This window comes from Marmota marmota, unplaced genomic scaffold (genome assembly GCF_001458135.2).
Source record: "Marmota marmota marmota unplaced genomic scaffold, marMar, whole genome shotgun sequence".
Taxonomy (NCBI): domain Eukaryota; kingdom Metazoa; phylum Chordata; class Mammalia; order Rodentia; family Sciuridae; genus Marmota; species Marmota marmota.
The window spans coordinates 40,909,139-40,930,450 of NW_026000108.1; the positions used below are offsets into that span (position 1 = coordinate 40,909,139).

At 43.6% G+C, this 21,312-nt stretch overlaps 1 protein-coding gene across 8 annotated transcripts in view; it reads left to right on the forward strand.

Annotated features, from left to right (window-relative positions):
- The window catches only part of Kit (KIT proto-oncogene, receptor tyrosine kinase), a 161,680-nt gene that overhangs the window by 102,769 nt on the left and 37,599 nt on the right, over positions 1-21,312 (forward strand). For all 8 annotated transcript variants that reach the window (XM_048784486.1, XM_048784488.1, XM_048784487.1 and 5 more), the window contains 3 exons: positions 14,793-15,062; positions 17,939-18,220; positions 19,316-19,452. In XM_048784486.1, coding sequence (XP_048640443.1) covers positions 14,793-15,062; positions 17,939-18,220; positions 19,316-19,452 — 689 coding nt within the window. The remainder of the gene's footprint in view (positions 1-14,792; positions 15,063-17,938; positions 18,221-19,315; positions 19,453-21,312) is intronic.

Consider the following 21,312-nt stretch of genomic DNA (forward strand, 5'->3'; position numbering starts at 1 on the left):
GGGGGGGGGGGGGAGACAAAAGTCATGAACACAATTTTGTAAGAAATCTGCTGAGCTGGCCAGGAGTGTCAGTAGCATAAAGCCATAGAATTTTGTGCTTTGCTCCTATGTGCATTATTTTATTTATCAGATGTCATTTCCCCCATAACTTCAGTTCATTCCACACACCTCCTTTCCTCTCCTCTTGCCTCCCTGCCCCTTCTGCATCCTAGAGAGGCTGTTTCTCTGATGCTTTCTCTGGTACTTCACTTGGATTTACCCTCTGCCCTCTGTTGCTGTTACGTGCAGTAATCCCATCGGTACTGGTAACAACAGGGGACGTTTATGGAGTGCAAAGTGCTTAAAGGATTTAGAAATGATGAACTGAACTATTCAGAGATGATCCTGAACTAGTTTACTCCCAGTTTATAGATGTCACAATGGACTTGGAGAGGTCAAGTTCACTTCCCCCAAAGCCTCGCATTGCTTGGATTGGAATCCCAGCAGTCTGGCTCCAAAGCCCAGACCTGCTTCATTATATTCCTCTTGCTTCAAATACTCATCCAAACTCAGAGAAGCAGCAGCATTTCCAGCCTCTAGACTTAGCTGAATTAAGTTACAAAGCTGGATTGACTTCTTTTGTCAAAGTTTCTGTTTGGAGACAATTTCAAACTTAAAAGTTGCCAATGCAGTACAAAGAACAGGGGCACACTGATTGTTAACATTTTGATACATTTGCTTTGTCTGTTTATGTACATATTATTTTTCCTGGGCCCTTTGAGAATAAGTTGCTAGCATGGCTCCTCCTTTTTGTGCTCCTTTTAAGACCCTTTGTTAAACTCTCAGCCTTGTGTTTTATGAGAACATTGTACTCCCCACCCCCACCCCACCCACGAATGCCGGCTTCCCTGATTTCCACTAGGACCAAGGAAAGATCCTCAGAGTTTCTCCTATGTAGGCCCCTCAGTTCTTTAAGTTCAATTCAGACCCTAAAATGCACTCAGTGTCTTCCTGGAAATCTTTCTCTAGCACCTAGAAAACAGATCCTCTTCTTTGGCAAGATAACACCAAGGCAAGTCAAGGGGCTCCCTGAATGTTTCCATGTATTCTGAAATGAAGGAAGAGAGGGGATTTGCTGCTTCTGTTATCCAGAGCCACAGGTAAACTGTTTTCCCCCTACAAATTCAAGGTGGCCTGCAGTCAGTTATCAACACGAGTTTGCCTTTCTCCAGCCACTGCCTCAGATAAAATGCCTTTCTGAAAAAATTATTGGTACTTTTGTTTTTACTTCCTTTGGTATAAGCCATCCCTGTGGCTGTAAGGTGACAGTTTTGAAAGTGGAAACAGAAGGAAAAATATTTACTCAGTATGGGATCTAGGGAAGGTCTGATAGGCCCATTAAAAGTGGAATTTTAGAGGGTTTCATGAGTAAAATGTATTGATTTACGATGAAAATTAACATAATTATCATTTAAGTGAAGTGTGATTCCCAGCGTTTTTTTTTAGAGATAGAAAATCTGAGAGGCTGTTCCAAATTGTAGATCATAGTTGAAGATGGGGTTTAAATAATGCCTCAGGGAAATAAATGATCTAGTTGTCAGGATGGATGAGAAATGCAATATGGCAGACATGTGCAATAGAATATTATTCAGCCTTCAACAGGAAAAAATGTCCTGACACATGATACAACATGGATGAACCTTGATGACATTGTACTGAATTAAATAAGTGAGACACACAATGAATAGCAAAATGATTCCATTTATATGAGGTACCAAGAGAAATTGAATTCATGGGGACAAATGGTAACCAGGGGTAAGAGGGACAGTAGGAGTTGGGCATAGTGTTTCTGTGCCCAACTAGTTGGGATGATGAAATATCGTGGAAATGAATGACAGTGATGGTTACACATCACTGTGACTGCACTTATTGCCACTCAACTACACATTTAGCAAATGGTTAAGATAGGTATATTTTGCCATAATAAATTTATTAAGTGCCCCATTGCCATAGGTGTGTGTATAAATGCATTTTTATATGTATACACCCATATACGTGTATATGTGTAAATAGTATCCAGTTCCTCAGTTAGTAATGTTTCATTTGATATCGTTAGAATTTGATGCCATAGAATTAGAAAAGTTTAGAGTGACCACTTTTTTATTTTCTAAAGTTTCCCCCTCCCCAGCCTGCAGGGATTGGCATTTTGCAATTTAGATTTCCCATAGGAGGGAAGGGTTGGTGGATTAGTCCATCAGCATTGGAACACCTGCACCTGCACCTGCCTCTCCCTGGGCCCAGGACCGCGCTAGCTGCAGTGCCCCGCGGGGTCCCCGCCAGGATAGAATCTCGCAAGAGAGTTGGCTGCACCCATTCTCCAGGAGCCTGAGATGGTGAGGATGTGCTTGGGGCCAGGCCCCTCCTTTGTCCTTGCAGCAGCTCCCAGGTCAAGCCGCCCTGTTGGTAGTGTGTCTGACCTTTGCCATGCTCTCTGTGAACTGTTCCCTTTTCCTTTGTTCTTACTTGTTCTTTAAGTTAAGGAAGTTAATGTTGAAAGAAGGGAATGTTCCACCCCCACCCCAAGCTTCACCGAGGGTGAGGACCTTGTTCTGGTGTTTATTGGATTCTAGCCCTCAGCGCCTTATCTAGTGCACATTTCAATAAGTGCTTTCCAGAACTCAAAACACGGAAATCTACATATTTACCCCAAAGCTGTCCTGGACCATCAGGAAAAACCCACTGGAAATGAGAAAGTTCCTCCTTTCTGCTCAAGGATGTATACCCACACATTGTGCTTGTCCAATTCAGACCTTATCTGACTCCCCAAAGACGGACTTGGTAATGGCCAAGGGAGATTTCCTCTCTTGAGGTATTTTTATCTAAGATCAGGAAAGGAAGTCTGCTTCCTTCAACCCTGGGTTGTATTTTTCTTAGGATGAGTGAGCAGGGAATATATGAGGTAGTCCTGTAAAAGCCTTCAGTGCTGGTAAGCTGAGCATATCTAGAAGAAATTCTACAAAATAATTAGCTAAGAGGAACCCTTTTTTGTGTATGGAATGATGCGGGCATCTTCCCGGATAGTATTGACTTTAGAAATTGTAAGAGCCAAGGACCAAATTCCATATGGAGGCCCTTATTCTATGTTCAAACAGTAATTTGACCAAGTAGGTGATTAGTTATTTATCTCCTAGAAGAATCACTGCTATTTATTCTAGCCACAAAACTTTCCTTGTCCTGTCTCTGGATCTTTTTTAAGGGATTTCTTTATCTTGACCCTATTATGACCTACGTGTTTGCAGGTCTTGCAGTTTTAGAGTTTTTGGTGTCTATACACTGCTTCTTTAACTTTTCACATGAGAAAATGGAGGCCTAGAAAACGTAACTGACTTGCCTAAGATTTAGAATCCAGAACTTTTATTTGTCTCACCAGTAATATTTTTTTTCCCTTTGCCTCTTTCACTAAGTATTTGAAAACAAAAATTGGCAGCTATGCATTTTATCTAAAATATACTGATATATCTTAGTGAAGCTCAAACTTAATCATTTTGCTCATGTCCTTCAACCTGAGAAAAGCTTTGACGGATGCCATCACTTAAAAGGCACTTGGTGGAAGCTTGAATCCCTGCGGCCTGGTCCTCCTAGTGAGTTTCCTTAGAAGAGCAGAACATCTGACATCTCTTTGATCTTGGTTGTGTTTTTCGAAAAGCAGAAGCAGCCCAAGGGCATCTTCTTCCAGCCCTGGCCGCTTGTGAGTTGGGACTCAGTGGAAGGAATAAGTTGGGGATTCCACTGAGAGGGTGTTCCCAGCTCGGCCTTGTTGAGGAATCCAAGTGGAGACATACTTTATAGTAGAGAATGAGGTCACTCGATTGCCCAGGGACTATAAAATTAACAACCAGAAAAGCAGAAATGGTAAATGCTACAGGAAAGGTATGAGCAGGTGATTTATTAGTTCTGGGTTTTGTTCATGTGGTGAAGGCAGAAAACAGAGGGACTGATGTGGCCCTGAGAAGGAAGCTGCTCTCACTAGCAGAGGCAGGAAGGGCCCAAACCACACAGAAGAGAGGGTCAGGGGGTGGGGTGGGGGTGGCAAACCCTGACCTTGCCTCTGTTTGCAGCGGGGCATCCCGGCTAGCATTTACAAGCCTGGGAACCACACTTCCTCAAATACCTTTGGAATGGGAGACCACATGCGACACCACAGGCTGGAGCCCTAGTTCCAAAAGACTAGGTCCAACAGAAGGGACACATAAAATAGTGTTTTCTCCGTACCTTCAGTGCCTTTTGGCACAAAATGAACAATGCATCCCACAGCCCCTGGGGTCAGGCAGCAGCCCAGGAGCGGCAGGTCAGCTCAGGACCCTTCTCCTTGAGTCACTGGTGTCTCTGTCCCTGCCTGACTTCCTTCTTTCTTCTTTGTTCTCCCAGCCACCTGCCTCTCTGGATCCTCATCTTCCCAACTCTTTCTGAACCCAGCCGGAGGACCCAGTGTCTTCTGTCTTTCCACCCCACCAGCCACTGTCCCTCATAGTCACTGGCTCCCAAGAATTCTCCCTTCTCCTTCCCCCTCCCCAGACATTGGCCCCTGAAGTTCCTGCTGCCCCAGGTCCAGGTCCAGGGAGGGACCGAGCCTGGAGCCTAGAGATGCTGGTTGGCTCATCGCAGCATTTGTATCTAGACTCTGCTGGTGATTTGCAGTGTGCCCCCAGGGCTGGGAATGAGAGGTGTCCGGGAAGTGACTCCCCCTGCTTGTAATCAGTGGCCAGTCCTGCACAGGGAAGACTTGGGGGCTGGTTCTCTGTCCTTGTCTGCTTCCTCACGTGCTGCCATGTCCTCTGAAGTGCCAGTGGCCATCTCAAAGGCCCTCTGCACCATCTTCTGTAGCCTGTACTGGTTCTTCTTTATCAGCTGGATCAGTGTCATTTTCTCCCTACTGCAGCCGCCTTGGGCTCTGACACTTCCTTCTGTGCCACCTCTGTTCCTTGTACTCTCCATTCCCTCTTTGGGTGATGCCTGGACACCCCAGGGGACTACCCACTATGTGCCAGTAAGACTCCAGAGTATATCTGTGCCTCCAGCCTCTCCCTACCCCAAATTTCCAGAACCTTCTAGCTGCCACCCGCGGATCCCAGTGCCCCTACATCTGTTTTTCCTGGTCTCATCCCTTGGCCCCACCTCCCATCATGGAAGCCCCAAACTGGAGTGCCTTCCCCCTCCTTGCTCCTCACTGCCCGGTCCTCCCGCAGGCCCCTCCTGTAAAGACCTCCTACCTTGCTGTCCCCGCCATCACTGGTTTATGCTCTCATCTTCTAGCAGACCACGTCCCCAGTCCTGTGCCCAGGACTGTCGGGGCCGGCTCAGCACTGTACCATGGACCAGGAGGCCCTGCGGTGGTCCTGCCTCCCTTGCTGCTGAAACTATGGTTTTGTGACTGCTCAGCACCCACTTCACTAGTTCTTCTGTGACATTTGCTCTTGTGTCCCTCCTGGTCTAATAAGCCTCTCTCCGACCCTCAGTCTGGCCAGGGAGGGCTCTTCAGTTGGAGTTCTAGGAAGTCTTTTCCGGCCCTTCTTCCCCTGCCTACCCACATAGTTTCCCAGCTAGGTTCTCCTTAGTGTAGATGATTTTTTGACTTATGATGGGGCTGTGTCCTGATAAATCCATCCCAAGTTGAAAATATTGGCAGTCACAAGTGCATTTAAAGCACGGAACCTACTAAACCTCCTCGCTTAGCCTAGCCTACCTTAAGTGTGCCCAGAACACTGCATGGACTTACAGGTGGCTGAAGTCATCTAACAAAGCCTGTTTGGTAATATAGTACAGAAGACCTCCTGTGGCTGAGTCCACACAAGAGAATAACCAGTGACTGGCTAGTCTGGGAAAAGATAAAAATTTAAAATCTGAAGCAGGGTTTCTACTGCACCATCCTCAAGTTGAAAAATTGGAAGCTGCACCAACCTAAATCTGAATGTTTGTACTCGGCTTGGTTTTTGACAAGCGCTTCATTGTATGGTAATTATCTAGTGGTCTTGTCTCCCCACTGGGCTTTGTATTCCTAGCCCCTCCCAGGCTAAAAGGCAGGGCTCAGTTACCACTTCATCAACCAAGATGTCTCAGAAGCGTTGGCTTTGTTCCTGATCCAGCTTTGTTTGCTTTATTTGGTTTTATTTCTCTGTTCTTGAGATCTCTTGTGAATTGGTTTATCATCTTTAGACCAACCTTGAAATATACTGAAGGAGCTGCTTTCTTAAAAACCATGCTGCAGAGAAGTCTTTTGTGAATTTCAAACCTACTTTCAAATGGCTGATTATTTTACAAAAGAGTGTCTCACCATTACTGGAAATCTTAAACTGGCTCAAATATTGAAATGGATTTTGTACAATCACTAAATATGCTGTACCTGATAGGGTACTATGACCTGGCATGCAGAGAGAAAATTTCTTTAATTTTGCAAAGTTAAATAGAAATTTGCATTGTACAAAGGAATTATGTTTTCAGGTCTCAGAGTTCAGTTCAACACTTGAAAGACAGATTATATCAGTTCCTTATTATTTATCTCATGTAAAAACCTACAAAGATTCTAATGATGCGTTCTTCCTAGATAAGTCTATTAGTCTCTGTATTACTGGATTAAAGATAGACTCCAACACTCTTATCCAGAAAGTCCTTTGGAAATGGCAGAATGGCGAATCCAAGTGCGATGCACTTGGGGTATTCCTGAACTTGTGTGATGATGTCCCAGGAGGTCGTAGTTGTAAGGTAGTTCAGTTTCTGAGGTGGGGTGGTGGTGGTCAGGGGGATGTCCTGGGGTTTGAACTCAGGGTTACTCAACCACCAAGCCACATGTCCCCAGCCTTGTCTATTTAGATACAGGGTCTCACTGAGTTGCTTAGCACCTCTCCATCGCTGAGGTTGGCTTTGAACTCGCAAACCTCCTGTCTCAACCTCCTGAGCCACTGGGATTTTTTTTTTTGTTTGTTTCAAAGTGCATGTTCCTCCACCTGAAAGTACATTTGATTTTACCTTCTTTGTATGAACTGTTAAACGATAGAGGAGATTACTTAAAATGATTTGCCACCAAGTGAAATTGGTCTTCAAGAGAGCTCATGAGCTAACAGCCTGGATTGGAGAAGCGGTGTGAGCAGGATGAAGTCCCCAGTGAGTCAGCCCTCCTTCCTGTCTGCGCCTTCCCATTCCCTGGACTGTGGTCATTCCTCTGCTGTGTGTTTACTGAGCAGGTTCTGTATTCCTGGCACTCTTGAGGCATCATGTTTCGCAGACAGACCTTACTTTAGATTCTGGAAGTTCACCGATTAGGGGCTGGAGCTAGGGGTCCTCAGGACCCTGATTTTTCTTGAATCACTGCACGCCTTCTTACTTGGAAAATTCTGCCTTTGCTTCTCCTCGAATACACATGCACCCATCCATATAGAGTCTCCCCATCTCAGCTCTCTGGGCCTCACCCCGTGGAGCCTTTCACGGTCCCTCTAGCAGCAGGATGGCCGCCTCCCTTGAGCCCTGTGATGTGTTCACCCCCTTTGCATATTTCTATTTCATTGCATTGTCTGACTCCTGCCCAGGGCTGTGGACTCCCTATCAGCATTGAGTTCCAATTATGCAACTGGTGTATGTTGCAGGAAAAACTTGAATGGCTAAGGAGCAGACCTCTCCTCAGTGGAATGTGGTCAGTTCTGGCCCCCCCTCCCCATGCATGCTGTCCTTCAGCTTGCAGGGATGATCTACTGCAAGAGCATTTTGGGTGGACTTCACTGAGTTCCTGTTCCCCCTTCCCAGTGTTATTCTATTTCCAGTATCATCTCTTGTAAGTAACGCCTCCAGGGTGTTGTGGGAAGTTACTAGGATCCTTCCATCTTGGTTTTCACCCACTGTATTCCCATGGGGATATAAAAGTGTGTCAGAAGCAGTGTGACACACACGTCATTAGCTTTTATTTTTATTACGAATTGTGGTTAAGCAGTACATGAACTGAGGAGTAGTTTGAACATCAACTTCTCTACCTTGGTCACATAGTTCCTGCTCTACTTCTCTAAAACCAGAACAGGACCCTCTACGTGGGTTTTCTTCCTAGCCATTGTTTGGCCTGGTTCCTTATATTTGTGTCCAAAGGAGGAAAGGTTTTGAAATGACTTCCTTACTTTTAGCCCTAGCTATAAATCCAGACCTTGCAGCTGTAGACATTTGTGAAGGATGCAAAGACTCGGAAGTGATGGTTAGCATGGCCCACCTCTGCCGGACACCTGGGAGCACCTGTGCTCCATCAGCAAGTCACTCCGCTCACTCCGCTCCATGGGCCCTCGGTTAGTCTGTTAATTGACACATTGCAAAAAATTCAGGTATGCCTTGAATATTTTGTTTTTGTTTTAAAAATGAAAGCTGGACAACTGGTATATCTTTAGGTAAGAGGACCAAACTTTTTTTTTTTTTTTGGAGTTTTGATTGATTGATAGGTTCCAAGAGAGTCCCCAGCTGCCATATTCGCCCTTCGCCATACCCCAAATGCATAATCTGCAATTTCTCTTCCTTTTTTTTTTTTTTAGTTGTAGCTGGACACAATACCTTTACCTTATTTATTTTTATTCGGTGCTGAGGATCAAACCCAATGCCTCACACCTGCTAGGCAAGTGCTGTACCACTGAACTACATTCCCAGCCCCAAATCTGCAATTTATTATTCTCGTTTCCTTAAATGTTGTCCTCGTGAGACAGTCTGGATGCAGAGTCTCCCTAGGTTTCTGTGAACTGGAAACCCTTCTCTACGAAGGCTTCACCCACATTGAACTCAACAGTAGATCTTTTTTAATGGAGCCGCTGTTAGAGTCATTCTTAGTTATGTATACGCATACACTTATCTTTCATCAGTTTTTATAATATGAACTTTGTACATATGATTTCTACATGATACATCATCAAGCACAATTTCCATAAACAGGTTTGGGATTAAAACCAGGTGACTCAGATGGTGTGAGTGGAAGAGCAGAGATAAGGGTAATCAGCTTAGCTTTAGGTGCCTTGGGCTCTGATCAGCCTGATTTAAAACAAGAGCCACTAGGTCATTCAGCTTAGAGTTAAAAGAGCTGATGCCCCAGGGAAGGGGTGTGAGGGGGGAAGACATGGTCCCTGCCCTCAAGCACAACCATAGGGAACAATTAGAAGTAATGACTAATTAATTTTTTTAATGATGAGATTTGAAATACCATTAGGGGGACTCAGGCTCAACTAGAGGTCAGAGTGAGCACATAACAAAGAGCCCAGGGGCTCGTGAAGTTTTAGGCCATAACTGGACCTTGAATTGTTGAATTTTAAAATTTTTTAATTGCGGTAAAATACACATAACATAAAATGTGCCATTTTAAATGTCCAGTAACATTAGTTATACTCACAGTGCTATGCAACCATTACCACTAACTATTTCTAGAACTTTTTCTTTCATCATCCCAGACAGACATGCCATTCATTAAACTAACTTGGCACCCCCCGACCTCTAGTGGCCTCAAGTCTTTCTTTGTGAGTTATCCTATTCTAGGTACCCCACATATGCAGAATCATATTCTTTTGGGCCTGACTTAGTTAACTTGGTATAATGATTTCAGTCCTTCTGTGTTATAATACATAGCACATTTCATTCCTTTTTATGGCTCAGTAGTATTCCATATTGCAAGGTATGCCATATTTTATTTATTCATTCGTGTGGTAATGAACAGTTGGGTTGTTTTCACCTTTTGACTATTGTGAATAATACTGTTATGAACATTGGTTTAAAAGTATCTGAGTCCCTGCTTTCAATTCTTTTAGACATGGTTAAATTTTATACCAGTAGCAGGGTGAACAGCCAAAGTGCCTTATGAAGCTTTGAGCAGAAGATGTGGTGGCGTTTCTTCTACTTTGTATTGTTGGTAAAATCTGATATCGTTGACTGTTCACTAGTACCTCCTTTGTGGTAGGACTGTCTTTATGCTTTTTGTAAGCAAGTACTGTCTTTTTGGCTCAGTACTTAGCAAGGTACCCAGGATAAGTACTTACTGAGTAGTACCTGGATTTCCTAGCCTAGTATTCATTAGAGGAGTTGTTCCCCAGAGTGCTGAGTTTTGACATCTATCATTTTCTTTTTGGTTCATTAATTAACATATGTTCAGGGAACAGAAAACAGTTCTTGATATTGGCTTTAGCCAAACATAATTAAGGAAGTACATTTACTACTGCAAAAAGTCCCAATATAGATAAAACACAATTCAACAAACATTTGTTGGCAACTTGCTGTGTACCAGAAACACTTCAAAATGTGTCATTTCAGAGCAGTTTCAAAGCTCAGTTGTAATAACTATTTGAAAGATGTTCCTTTAATCCGTACTCTCTCTCTTTTTTTTTTTTTTTTTAACTGTGAGACCATTATAACAACATTCCAGATAGTTTGGAAACAAGAGAATAAACATTACCCACAGTCCCACACTAACAAAACTCTCTTTTCATTTTATAGTGTGAATCTGAGAATTGAACTAAAAAAACATTTATTTTGAAAAATAAAATCCTGAATGCAGCTGTTGGTCATTAATTTTTAAATGATTTTGTTAAACTGGAAGTAAAACGAGGTCCTGGTCTCATTTGCAGGCCTCCGTTTTGCAGTTGCCCGTAACTATTTAATCAATGAAATAAGCCACTCTTCTCTTGGTGGAGCATAGAATTGACATATGACGTCTTTGGGGGACAGGGCAGTGGACTGCTGGCTTCTGTGCAAGGGACTGGGTATTCAGGAACCTGTCCTCCCTTGGGTCTTTTATATGATCAGGGATTGAAGGGGATGCTTTTTGTGACTGTGCCAGGGGACAGAGCACAGTTTGGATGCTCACTTATGGGCTCTATGGGCTCGAAGACCTTGCATGGGGCTCAGGAGGTAAGACATGGATGCCGCCCCCTGGTGAGCACCAGAACACGCCCAGTAGGTGGTGGAGCTGAGTGAGGGCAGGTTATTCTGACCAGGAGGGGTCAGGGAAGGACATCTGTCTTGCCTTCAGCTGAGCTTTCCACGTGACAGGAAGCTGGCTGGTAGAGAAGGTGTCTCCTAGGGGAAGAGGTGGACAGAAAGATGGGTGAAGGAACGAAGAGTGCCATCAGGATGTCAGGATCCTTAACCTGGCAGCCCGGGGAGGCCTGTGGGTTGAGGAAAGCAGCTGGAGAGGAATCCTGGGAAAGTGCTTCCCAGGTTTACCGAGGCCAGGCTCGCCCCGTTAGAGCCTTGAGGCCGAGCACAGAGGTTAAGAAGGGGTGTTGGGGCTGATGGCCTCAGGGTTGTGAGGTGGGTCGAGGTGGAGTCGGGGTCGCAGGGAGGTGTTTGGGGACGGGGTGTTCTCCCTGTGAGGTGGAAGATAGCTTGCCTGGGCTGCCACAGTGGGTTTGGAAAAGGGCCCAGGACGTGTGATGGAGCCTCCAGAGGAGTGATGGCTAGGATGTGCTGCTGCAGAGGGGAGGCGGCAGGAACCCACTTGGGCCACCACGGGAGCCCTGCACGTAAATAGGAAGTGGCTAAGACCGGACCGATGTGGAGGGGCGATAAGAGGTTCTTTCTAGAATAAATGCGCCTGACATTTGTTGTTTTCTGAGTGCCTGAGACAGAGCCCAGTGCTTCATACTTTAACTTTATAATTGCTGTCCCCACTTTGCAGATGAGGAAACTGAGGCAGAATTAAGTAACTCGCCCGCAGACGGCACACGCAGTAGGTGGCACTGCCAGGGTGCATGTCTAGACGTGCATTTATTTAGTCTGTTAGAATGTTCCACATGGTTGTTGGTACTTATTGAAAACTTCCCAGCCCTGTTTGCACACCTCATTGATTGTCCTAAGAACTCTATGAAATGAGGATATTTTCATTTTCCTGTGTGTGCCAGGCATGGAAACTTGGACACAGAGAGTTCAGATGACCTACCTTAAGTCCCACAGCTAGGACTCCCACCTGGCCCTGGGAAGTCTGGAGAGGCCAGCAATCTTTATTTGGTTAATAAATGAATCATGTTTCTGTGAGCCTGTAACATGGACTCATGAAGAGTTTGAACGGATGGAAATACATGGCAGTGTACATCCTTTTGGAATTTTTGGATCAAATTTACTACCACGAGCGTATTGACATAGAGCTCCTTCTTTTTAAAAAGGGATAATTAATTGAAGTAATAGCATCTGCGTTTATTGCTGCCCCCATTTTTCCTTCTTCACTCCTCTGTACTTGCAGACACCCCGTATCCTTAGCCTGGCTGCTCTGTTCGGATGCGGGGCCCTGCACACTCAGGTGGTCTCCCCTGTGGCACCTCATGTTGTTTGTTCTTAATAACATCTGATGATTATAATCAACCTTATTGTCACCCTCTCCAAACCATGGTGGCTTGGGAGCCTTTTGATGGGGGGTGTCCTCTGCTTAACACAGTGAGGCTACGTTTGTGCCTCTGGGTAAAGTATTTGTCTGGATAGTAAAGAGGAGTCAGACTGGTCATCTGTACACACACCTACGGAAACCGCTCCAGTCTTTCTGTTGAGCACCTTTGGTGTGTCCTGTCCCCGCTCTTTGCACGTGTGAGTAGGTCTCCTGTTTCCTTTACCTTCTAGCTCCTTTGGCCACAGCCTGGTCTACTCTTGCAGCTTTTCAGCCCTGGAGCCAAGAGACATTCCCACTCAGCTCCAGTGGCACTCTTGCATTTCTTATGGTCTCTTTGTAACCAAATCAAGGTGTTTTTTTTTTCCATTTCCTGTGACCTTGCTGTGGCATCTGCCTCAGAGCCCCCAGCTCTGAAGCTCTCTGATGTGTCACTGTCTTTGCCACTTCTCTGGGGCCTCTCTCTTTCCTTCCTTTTGAAAAAATCTCTCGTGACTCTTTCCAACTCTCTTGGCTGGTAGAGCCCTGCAAGACTGGCGCTGGGTTTTTTGTTTTTCCCCCTTTGATGATTTGATACTGTCTGGGGTTTTTAACTTCACAGGGCATCTCTGTGCCATGACCATCTGAACTCCAGGTGAACTTCAGGTCGGAAGCCACTCTCTGCTGAGAAGCCCCTGCATGCACCAGTTGGCAGGTGCGAGAGGCACCTGCTCTCCCGTCCCAGTCCCCATCTGATCATGTCCCTGTCTCCCCATCCCTGCTGTCCTGGACTTGCTGCCTACAGAAGGAAATGAAAGCCCCTAGGTATTGGTATTGGCCCACCTCACCCAGGGACCTTTTCTTCTGCACCTGTCACCTACATCGTCCATGACAAGCTATAACAGCATGTTCTTCCTCTGGTTGCTTCTCCTCCTCTTATTTTCGACTCCGTCAGCAGGTTCTCGTTGCTGTCACCTGCACACCAGCACTTCTCACTCCTTCCTTGGATCTGGTCATTTCTCTGGTGTCTTGCTGTGCATGCCACTTTTCAGTGAAAAACTGATGTTCCAAGTACTTACTCCCAGGTGTGCGGGGCTGGGTCTGCAGGGCTGGATGTGCAGGTTGATCTGGTCTCATATTTGGCCTTGGGTCTCACCCTCTCCACAGGAACCCTGTTTTGCAGCCAGGCTGGTTTCGTTATAGTCTGAAAGGCCTCATGTGCCAACCTCAGTGCCAGCCAGCTCCTCCTCCTCCTCCTTGCCTCCCCTTGATATGTTCTGATAGGTCAGGGCCCAGCCTGCCTCTTACCTTGTCTTCATCTTTTTGGTTTTTGGTACCAGGGATTGAACCCAGGGACATTTAACCACTGAGCCACATCCTCAGCCCCTCCTGCCCCACTCCCCCCCCCCCATTTTTTGGTGTCTTATTTAGAGACAGGGTCTCTCTGAGTAGCTTAGGGCCTTACCTAGTTCCTGGGGCTGGCTTCAAACTCACAATCCTCCTGTCTCAGCCTCCCAAGCTGCTGGGATTCCAGGTGTGCACCACTGCACCCAGCCTTTGTCTTCATCTTAAAACTTGAACTTGTAGCCATATTTTACTTATTCTGGCACATAAGTGGTTTGTTCTTTAAGCTCTGGAATGTGTGTGGAGACCACGAGTCTCAATGACATGTACTTTCCCCAGCCCTAACACGACGCTTTTGCAGATCCTCATGAACAGACATTTGAATACATAGATGCTTGCATGAATAAATGAATTGTCTACTGTAAATGTTCTCAGGTTCAAGTTTCGTATTTGGAGTCTAAGGGTTGCGTCTTTATTAAACTAGATATGCTGGCTTCCTCTCGAGGAAACCTGTCTAGACATTATTAGGTTGATCAGGTTGAAACCCAGCTTCTGCCACAACTGTCTCGTGATCTGACCTTAAAAATGGGATTCTCGTTTTCTGCCTTGAGATTCTAAATAGTTCTCCTTTTAATGAATGTTGCCATGTAAGGAAAATTATATAGAAATAACTAAATTCACAAGGCCTGAAGAACTAAGGATGTCATTGTCATGTACATTCTGCCAAAAGCATGATCTACTGGTGGCTTTTCATTACAGTAGCGTGAGACTTTGTTTTTGTGGTCTCTAACCCAACTGTCCGCACCATGACGATGGCCTGTAATCAGAATAGAAACCTGACCTAGTGGTGTATTTAACCCAAGAAGGCTGTGACATCTAGCAAGCTTGGAACACCAAATGTGACCCTTAGGATTAATTGAGGGTTGCAGAAAATAACTTTCTAGATGAACTTTAGAAACTCTCTAGACAGAACTCCCTTTCTAGCCATAAATAGCCAGCAGCTTTGTCCTATTTTTATTGTAGAGAGCACAGAAGATGAAACTCGGCACAGGAAGAAATGTTTTATTTCGCCAAGGAAGATCATACTCAACATGATTCTTATTTTTCTTGGCAGGCTCTTCCCAACCATCTGTGAGTCCAGAGGAACCGTCTCCACCATCTATCGATCCAGCACAATCAGAGTTAATAGTCAGAGCTGGCGACCAGCTCCGGCTGGTATGCACGGATCCAGACTTTGTCAAATGGACCTTCGAGACCCTGGATAAGAGGAGTGAGAGTAGGCATAATGAATGGGTCAGGGAGAAAGCTGAGGCCGCAGACACCGGCAAATATACCTGCACCAACCGAGGAGGCCTGAGCAGCTCCATTTATGTGTTTGTTAAAGGTAAATGCCTGACCATCTGCGACGCTCCGTTTCAGGGAACTTAACATCCTGTTCTTAATTTCTGATGGCATAAATGACTAACCCAAATTTAAAAATATATCTATTTTTCCTAGGACTGGGGATTGAACCAAGAGTGATCTACCATTGAGCTATAAAATCTTAGCACCCCCAAACTTTTTTTTTTTTATTTTTGATTTTGAGGGTCCTTGGAGTGGCCTGGAATTTGCAGATCTCCTGTCTTAGCCTCTCGAGTCGGGAGTGAGATTAGGTCTGAACCACCGCACCTTGGTATGTGTCAGATTATGCTCACTGGGTCTAGAAAACCTAAAACAAGAGGATAATTTTTTTCTTTTCCTTTTTTACTTTTTGCTGGTTTCTCCCATTTCTTGATACATAGTGGCTTTGAGTGTGACCCCAGCTGGAGGTCTGCAAGGCTGTGATACTCTTCTTAATGAGATTGTTTAGTCCATTTGTCCCGGTGCTCCAAGTAAACCCTGAGAATAAATTATGCCCTTTGGGAAAGCTACATTTTAATGCCTTCAGCTACGAGATACTCCCATTTAGCAAAAACACTTTGGGGAACCAAAGGCCTCTAAGGGCCTAAACATACCAGCACTTCAAAAGATTTGGCCCCCTCTTAGAGAATAAATGTCGGAAAAACAACTTGGACAGCTAACATCCCTTGTCTGTCATAGATTCTTTGTAAGGCTGTTCCTTTAAAAAAATTACAAGGTTTTAGCAAAAGGAAGAGAAAGGTGATGGTTGGATTTCTCTACCTCATTTCCTATGAAGAATTCAGTGGTGCGTCTATTTGTGCTTTTGCTATCTTGTTAGGAGTAGGTTAGCTGGGCAGGGCTGTATCTTTTGGTTGATACAAACACAGATTTATGGACGGTTTGAGACAAATTCAAGTTACAGGAGGAGAAATGAAGTCCTGCATCTGGTCTTGGGCATACCAAAACTGAGACTGTCATTAAAAACAGGCCTGAGGGACAAGGCCTTCTCCATGATATTGTGGATAAACAGTGGCTACATTTATCATGATGGGCAGTCTGAGCTACCCGAAGAGTCTATTTCCTCACTGCAGTATTTGAGTAAGATTACCAGTTCTGTCTTCCTTGGGGAGTTGTTAGAATTGTTCAAATGCTAGCAGGCTCTATCAAGGGTTAATAAAGCTGACTTGGAAGATTGCTATGAAATTGACTGTGTCTCAGCTTAGTTTATCAGCTGTCCTCTCCTGAGTGGGTAGCTGAGAAGAACTGTCCACTGATAAGCCAGAGCTAAGCTTCAGGGTACGGTTCCATAATTGTTGAGCCAGTCCACGTGACATTTGAAAAGGTGCTCGTAATTTCCAGGTGATAATGAAGCATCGCTCCTACTTATTAACAGGACGAGTAGACAACTGGATATACGAGGAAATGCTGAATTAGCCAAATCTCTCACCCACCTCACACAACTTTCTTTACAGGAAAGTCATCTTCCATAACTTGGAACTGCCTTTAATTACAGATTGAAGGTGATTGGGTCCTCCAGTAATCTATGTCATAGCAGTGAAGAAAAGGGGGGGGGCATGGTTGGAGGAGCTAGAGGCTGATGACTGAGAAACAGTAGGGAGAAAAATAACCAGCTGCAGTTTCTTCAGATCATAGTGTGACCATGACATTCTTTGAATAATTTTCTTTTCAAAATTAAATGATAAAACAGAACTCTATTTCAGTGATATCAGATTAATTTTTGTGGGACACCTGGTGTCCAGATGTAAAGGACATCTTGAAAAACCAATTTTTAATGTAATCTGTTGACCCACCCATTTATCTGCATTTTCATCATAGAGTACAGGGTGGCCTGGGATTGTGTCCACAGAGTACACAGGATAGTCTCTGCTTATGTGAGGTCCCTGTCGGTTGGAATCCTTCCTTCCCTGACTCTGCCCCATGTTCTGGCAGAATGATTAACAGTGTTCCCTTCTTCTCACAAATGTCCTGGCCTGGGCAGTAAAGTATCTCAGTGACAGTCCTGCAACTCCTAAGCTCTAAATGCGCATTTGAAATTATTCACCTTCCACATTTCTTTTGAGAAATATGAATATTGAGGGCCATGTGTTATTTGGATTGCACAGCCTGCCCAGAGTTCTCTAGAATCTCTTCAGGAGGTTGACCATTCTGAAGCCTGGCAGTTCTGGAGAACCCTTTCCTGCCCCTAGCTGGAATTACGTGACTGACCTATTGACCGCTGCTCCTCAGGCTATTACCTTGTTCTTTTCTTACAACTGTTGTAATAGAATATTCTCAGGATTTTAAGAACTCAGATTTTGGGATCTATCACTCTTGGCTTTGAGTTCTGCCCAGTAGTTTCCAGGGTATATCACTTGAGGAGTCTTGCTATCCAGAGACCTGAGTTTTCTTATCCAAATGGAGATAATGATACAGGTTGAGGCAACCTTATCTGGAAATTTGAAATCCTAAATTCTCTGAAATACGAACCTTTCTGAGATTCAAAGGGACACTCAAAAATTTTTGTATTTTGTATTAGGGATGCTCAACTGGTAAAGTCTTTGCTCAGATTTCTAAATCTAAAAATCTCTGAAATCTGAAACGCTCCTGGACTGAAGCATTTTGGATAAGGGGTACTCAGCCTGTTGTACTGGTCACAGACATTTTGAAGACTAATGATGAGTGTGTAGTGGTCCAACCTTGGTGCCTGACATATGAAAAGTCTATAGGATTATTGAAATAAATTTTGCTGCTTTGCACAGAAAGAGGCATTTGGGTCACTAAGAATTGCTGTCACAAAAAAGCAACATTTTAAATCTTTTAAGAATGTTTTCAGTGTCTGGGACCAGCCATTCAAACTACTAATTTTTGATATGTTTATAGATCCTGATAAGCTTTTCCTCGTCGGCCTTCCCCTGTATGGGAAAGAAGACAATGATACGCTGGTCCGCTGTCCTGTGACGGACCCAGAAGTGACCAGTTATTCCCTCATGGAATGTGAAGGGAAACCTCTCCCCAAGGACCTGACATTTGTCCCTGACCCCAAGGCTGGCATCACAATCAGGAACGTGAAACGCACCTACCATCGGCTCTGTTTCCGCTGCGCTGCCATCTGGAAGGGCAAGTTGGTGCAGTCAGATAGGTTGATCCTGAAAGTGAGGGCAGGTATGGGCACCGTCTTTCCAATTTTCTAGGCACTTGAGAATCTGTTCACCTGAGGTTGGCTTCTGTCTTTTCACTGTGTACCTTAGCATAGGTAATCAGGACATGGGCCCTTCATTAGGTCCCCTAACTTCCAATTAATGTCAGCTCTCACTGTGGCAGCCCTAAGCGACTCATTTTTGACATTTTCTAGTTGAGATGGGGAGTCTGCCATAGATTGGCACATAGACCACATTGGGATGGTCATTAAACCTACTGGCTTAGGTCATCCCAAAGCTACATAATTGCATCAAGTGTTCACACCAAGAGAAACCCAGTAGGAAACTTTAATTATGCTGTTTGAAAAGATTAACCTTGCAATGATTCATCCTTTAATTTACTATTGACATGTGAATTGACTTTCTCTTTAGCCGATTAATTTTAATACATTTCCAAACTATTCCAGATCTGAGAAGGAAAGCATTAATTGACTCTGGACCTTGTTATTATTATTGTGGCATTATGTAGAATATTTCAGAAGCCAGAAGATAATCTAGGTTTTGTATGTGAGATTATCTAATTCAACACCATTTGGCATTCAGCTGTTAAGTCATTTTTATTAATGCTTTTGAGAAAGTACGCTCTTTGAAATGAAGGGAAGTTTGATTATTTAAAACCTGTGGTTTTCAGAAGCAAGCAAGGTATTGTTTGTATAATGAATGGAAAAGATGCTGTTTGGTTAAAAGAATAAAATTCCTTGTAAGTCCCATCCCCTGAAATCATCAAGATTGTCTGAGGTAGAGAGCAAAACTGCTGTACAAGGGGGCGGTTGGGGATGGGGGGTAGGGGGATGGAGTGCTTCTGTTTTGAAAAAGCATTTTCTAGAATCTCATATTAGGCATACTATTCTACTCAATAGTAATTAATTTATTTGAAGGATATATGATATAATTGTTGATGTCCTCAAATAGGCAAATAATATAAGTAGGTGAGTACCATACTTTAATTTAAATTTTAACAAAGGACACTATGCACATTTGAGGAGGGAAAAAAGGGAAGTTAAAATTTCATGCCAAAATAGAATGACTGATTTGAGGGCCGTATTTCTTTTTATTCCAGCCATCAAAGCTATTCCAGTTGTGTCTGTGTCCAAAACAAACTATCTTCTTAGGGAAGGGGAAGAATTTTCAGTGACATGCACAATTAAAGATGTGTCCACATCCGTGGGCTCAATGTGGTTGAAGGACAACAGTCTGGTGAGTGAATTGTTCCATTCATTCATCTCAACATGTTGTTCTGCATGGGAGTCTTTAAGTTTTTGTTGTTGTTTTTTTAAGAGTGTCCTGGGCGGGACTCCACTGGCGTGCCCTGGTTGGAATTGTTGGGGAGTGTGTTCAGATGCTTATCTGCCCTTTATGTACTTCTGCATATACATTTATTATTAGTGACAAGTAACTGTCATGTTGTAAATTTATTGAGCGAGAACGTCAGCATCATATTATTAATGCTGTTTCTTTGAATGACTTCAGTAGGGAAAGTTTTTTTTAGAAAAGGAGTGGTCAGCTTCATAAATACCTTGATTTAAAGCTATTGTATTATGCAGGCCAGATTACTTAAAGTAGAAGGGGTTGCCAATGTTTCCCTTCCATACTTACAAAGAGTAAATGGTCTCAAATATGAACCAGAAAGCTCTTTCTTTCCCTACAAAAAGGCCTAATCACGGGAGAGCCAGGTTTCTTTTGGTATGGATCTGATTTCCTCCTTTGAGGCTGATTACCTGAGATTAAGTTGCTAATGGTTTTCTATTTGTTTTAGTTGCTATTAATAAAATGGTTCTCTTTAATCCAAAACGTTTGGACATGGTTAGGTTCTCATTCATTTAACAGATATTGAATGTCAGAAACTGTGTTAGGTATCTTACAAATTTTAGCCAGGTTTTTGTTTGTTTGTTTGTTTTATTTGTTGCTTTTTTTTGTAGTGCTGGGATTGAACCCAGATCTTCCTGCATGCTAGGCAAGGTCTTTCTCACTGAGCCACATCTCCAGCCAAGATATTTAAAGCTGTTTCCTTCCCCGCCCCCCATCCCTAAACATTCATATTACTAATAAGGCTTTCAGCTGTCTTAATTTCCCTAATATTTTACTTTAAAATCCTCACTGATCAGATTTTCAGTAGCTGTTTCTTTCTTTCTTTCTTTTGAGTAACCTTGGCCATCTAGTTAACTAGCTATCACAGTGGTTTCTCTTCATTACACATGTCTGCATTAGATTAAAAAGAAATACTACATTTGATTCCTCTCTCTTCCCCCTCCTCCTCATGCCTTATTTTCAACATTGGCAATTTCATGCCTGTTTAAAGAATTCTTTGCCAAAAACATAACCATGGTAATTAGCATAGTGCAGACTTTCTGATGGTATTCATGTAGACCTGTGATAGATATCTTACTCAATGAAGCCTGCCATTGACCTGGACAATGGATTGTATTAGAGATTTATTCTTTCAAGCCAGTGGCTCAGAGAGAAACAAGTTTTAGTTTTCATATCACATAATGTAATAATAAAAGCAATAGCTTATGTATGGATTTTTGGCTAACTTTACGGAACACAATCCCATATTAATTGGCTTTCTATAATCCTTGATGTCAGATGAGAGAACAATTTAGACTGTGTGTATGTGCATTTGAGCCTCTATAACTTGAAAATTAGCCTTTTTGAGATGAGAAATTAAATTGCCCCAGGCGGTTTTGTTCAGAACCATTTTTCCCAGGAGTCCTGCATGCCATTCCCAATTAATCCACTGGCGTTGGTAGATAAGCCTTCAGTGTTGGGAGCTCCTTGGGGAAATCCCAGGGTGTACCTCCAAGGGTTAAAGAAAACCAAATCACATGCAAACAATATGTAATGTGTGACTTGCAGATGGGGCTCCTGGCTGTCTGCCAAGGTTCACCCATGAATCTTTGATTGATATCCTCTGGCTTAATTTGGAATGCTGTTAGCACTATCAAATTGTTCCAAAAATCTATAATATTTGATCCTGACCTTTTAGAATTAAGTTTATCTTGCAGTGAAATTTAGGATAAAATGACTTTTTAAAGTTGCTGAGATTATTTGTTTGAG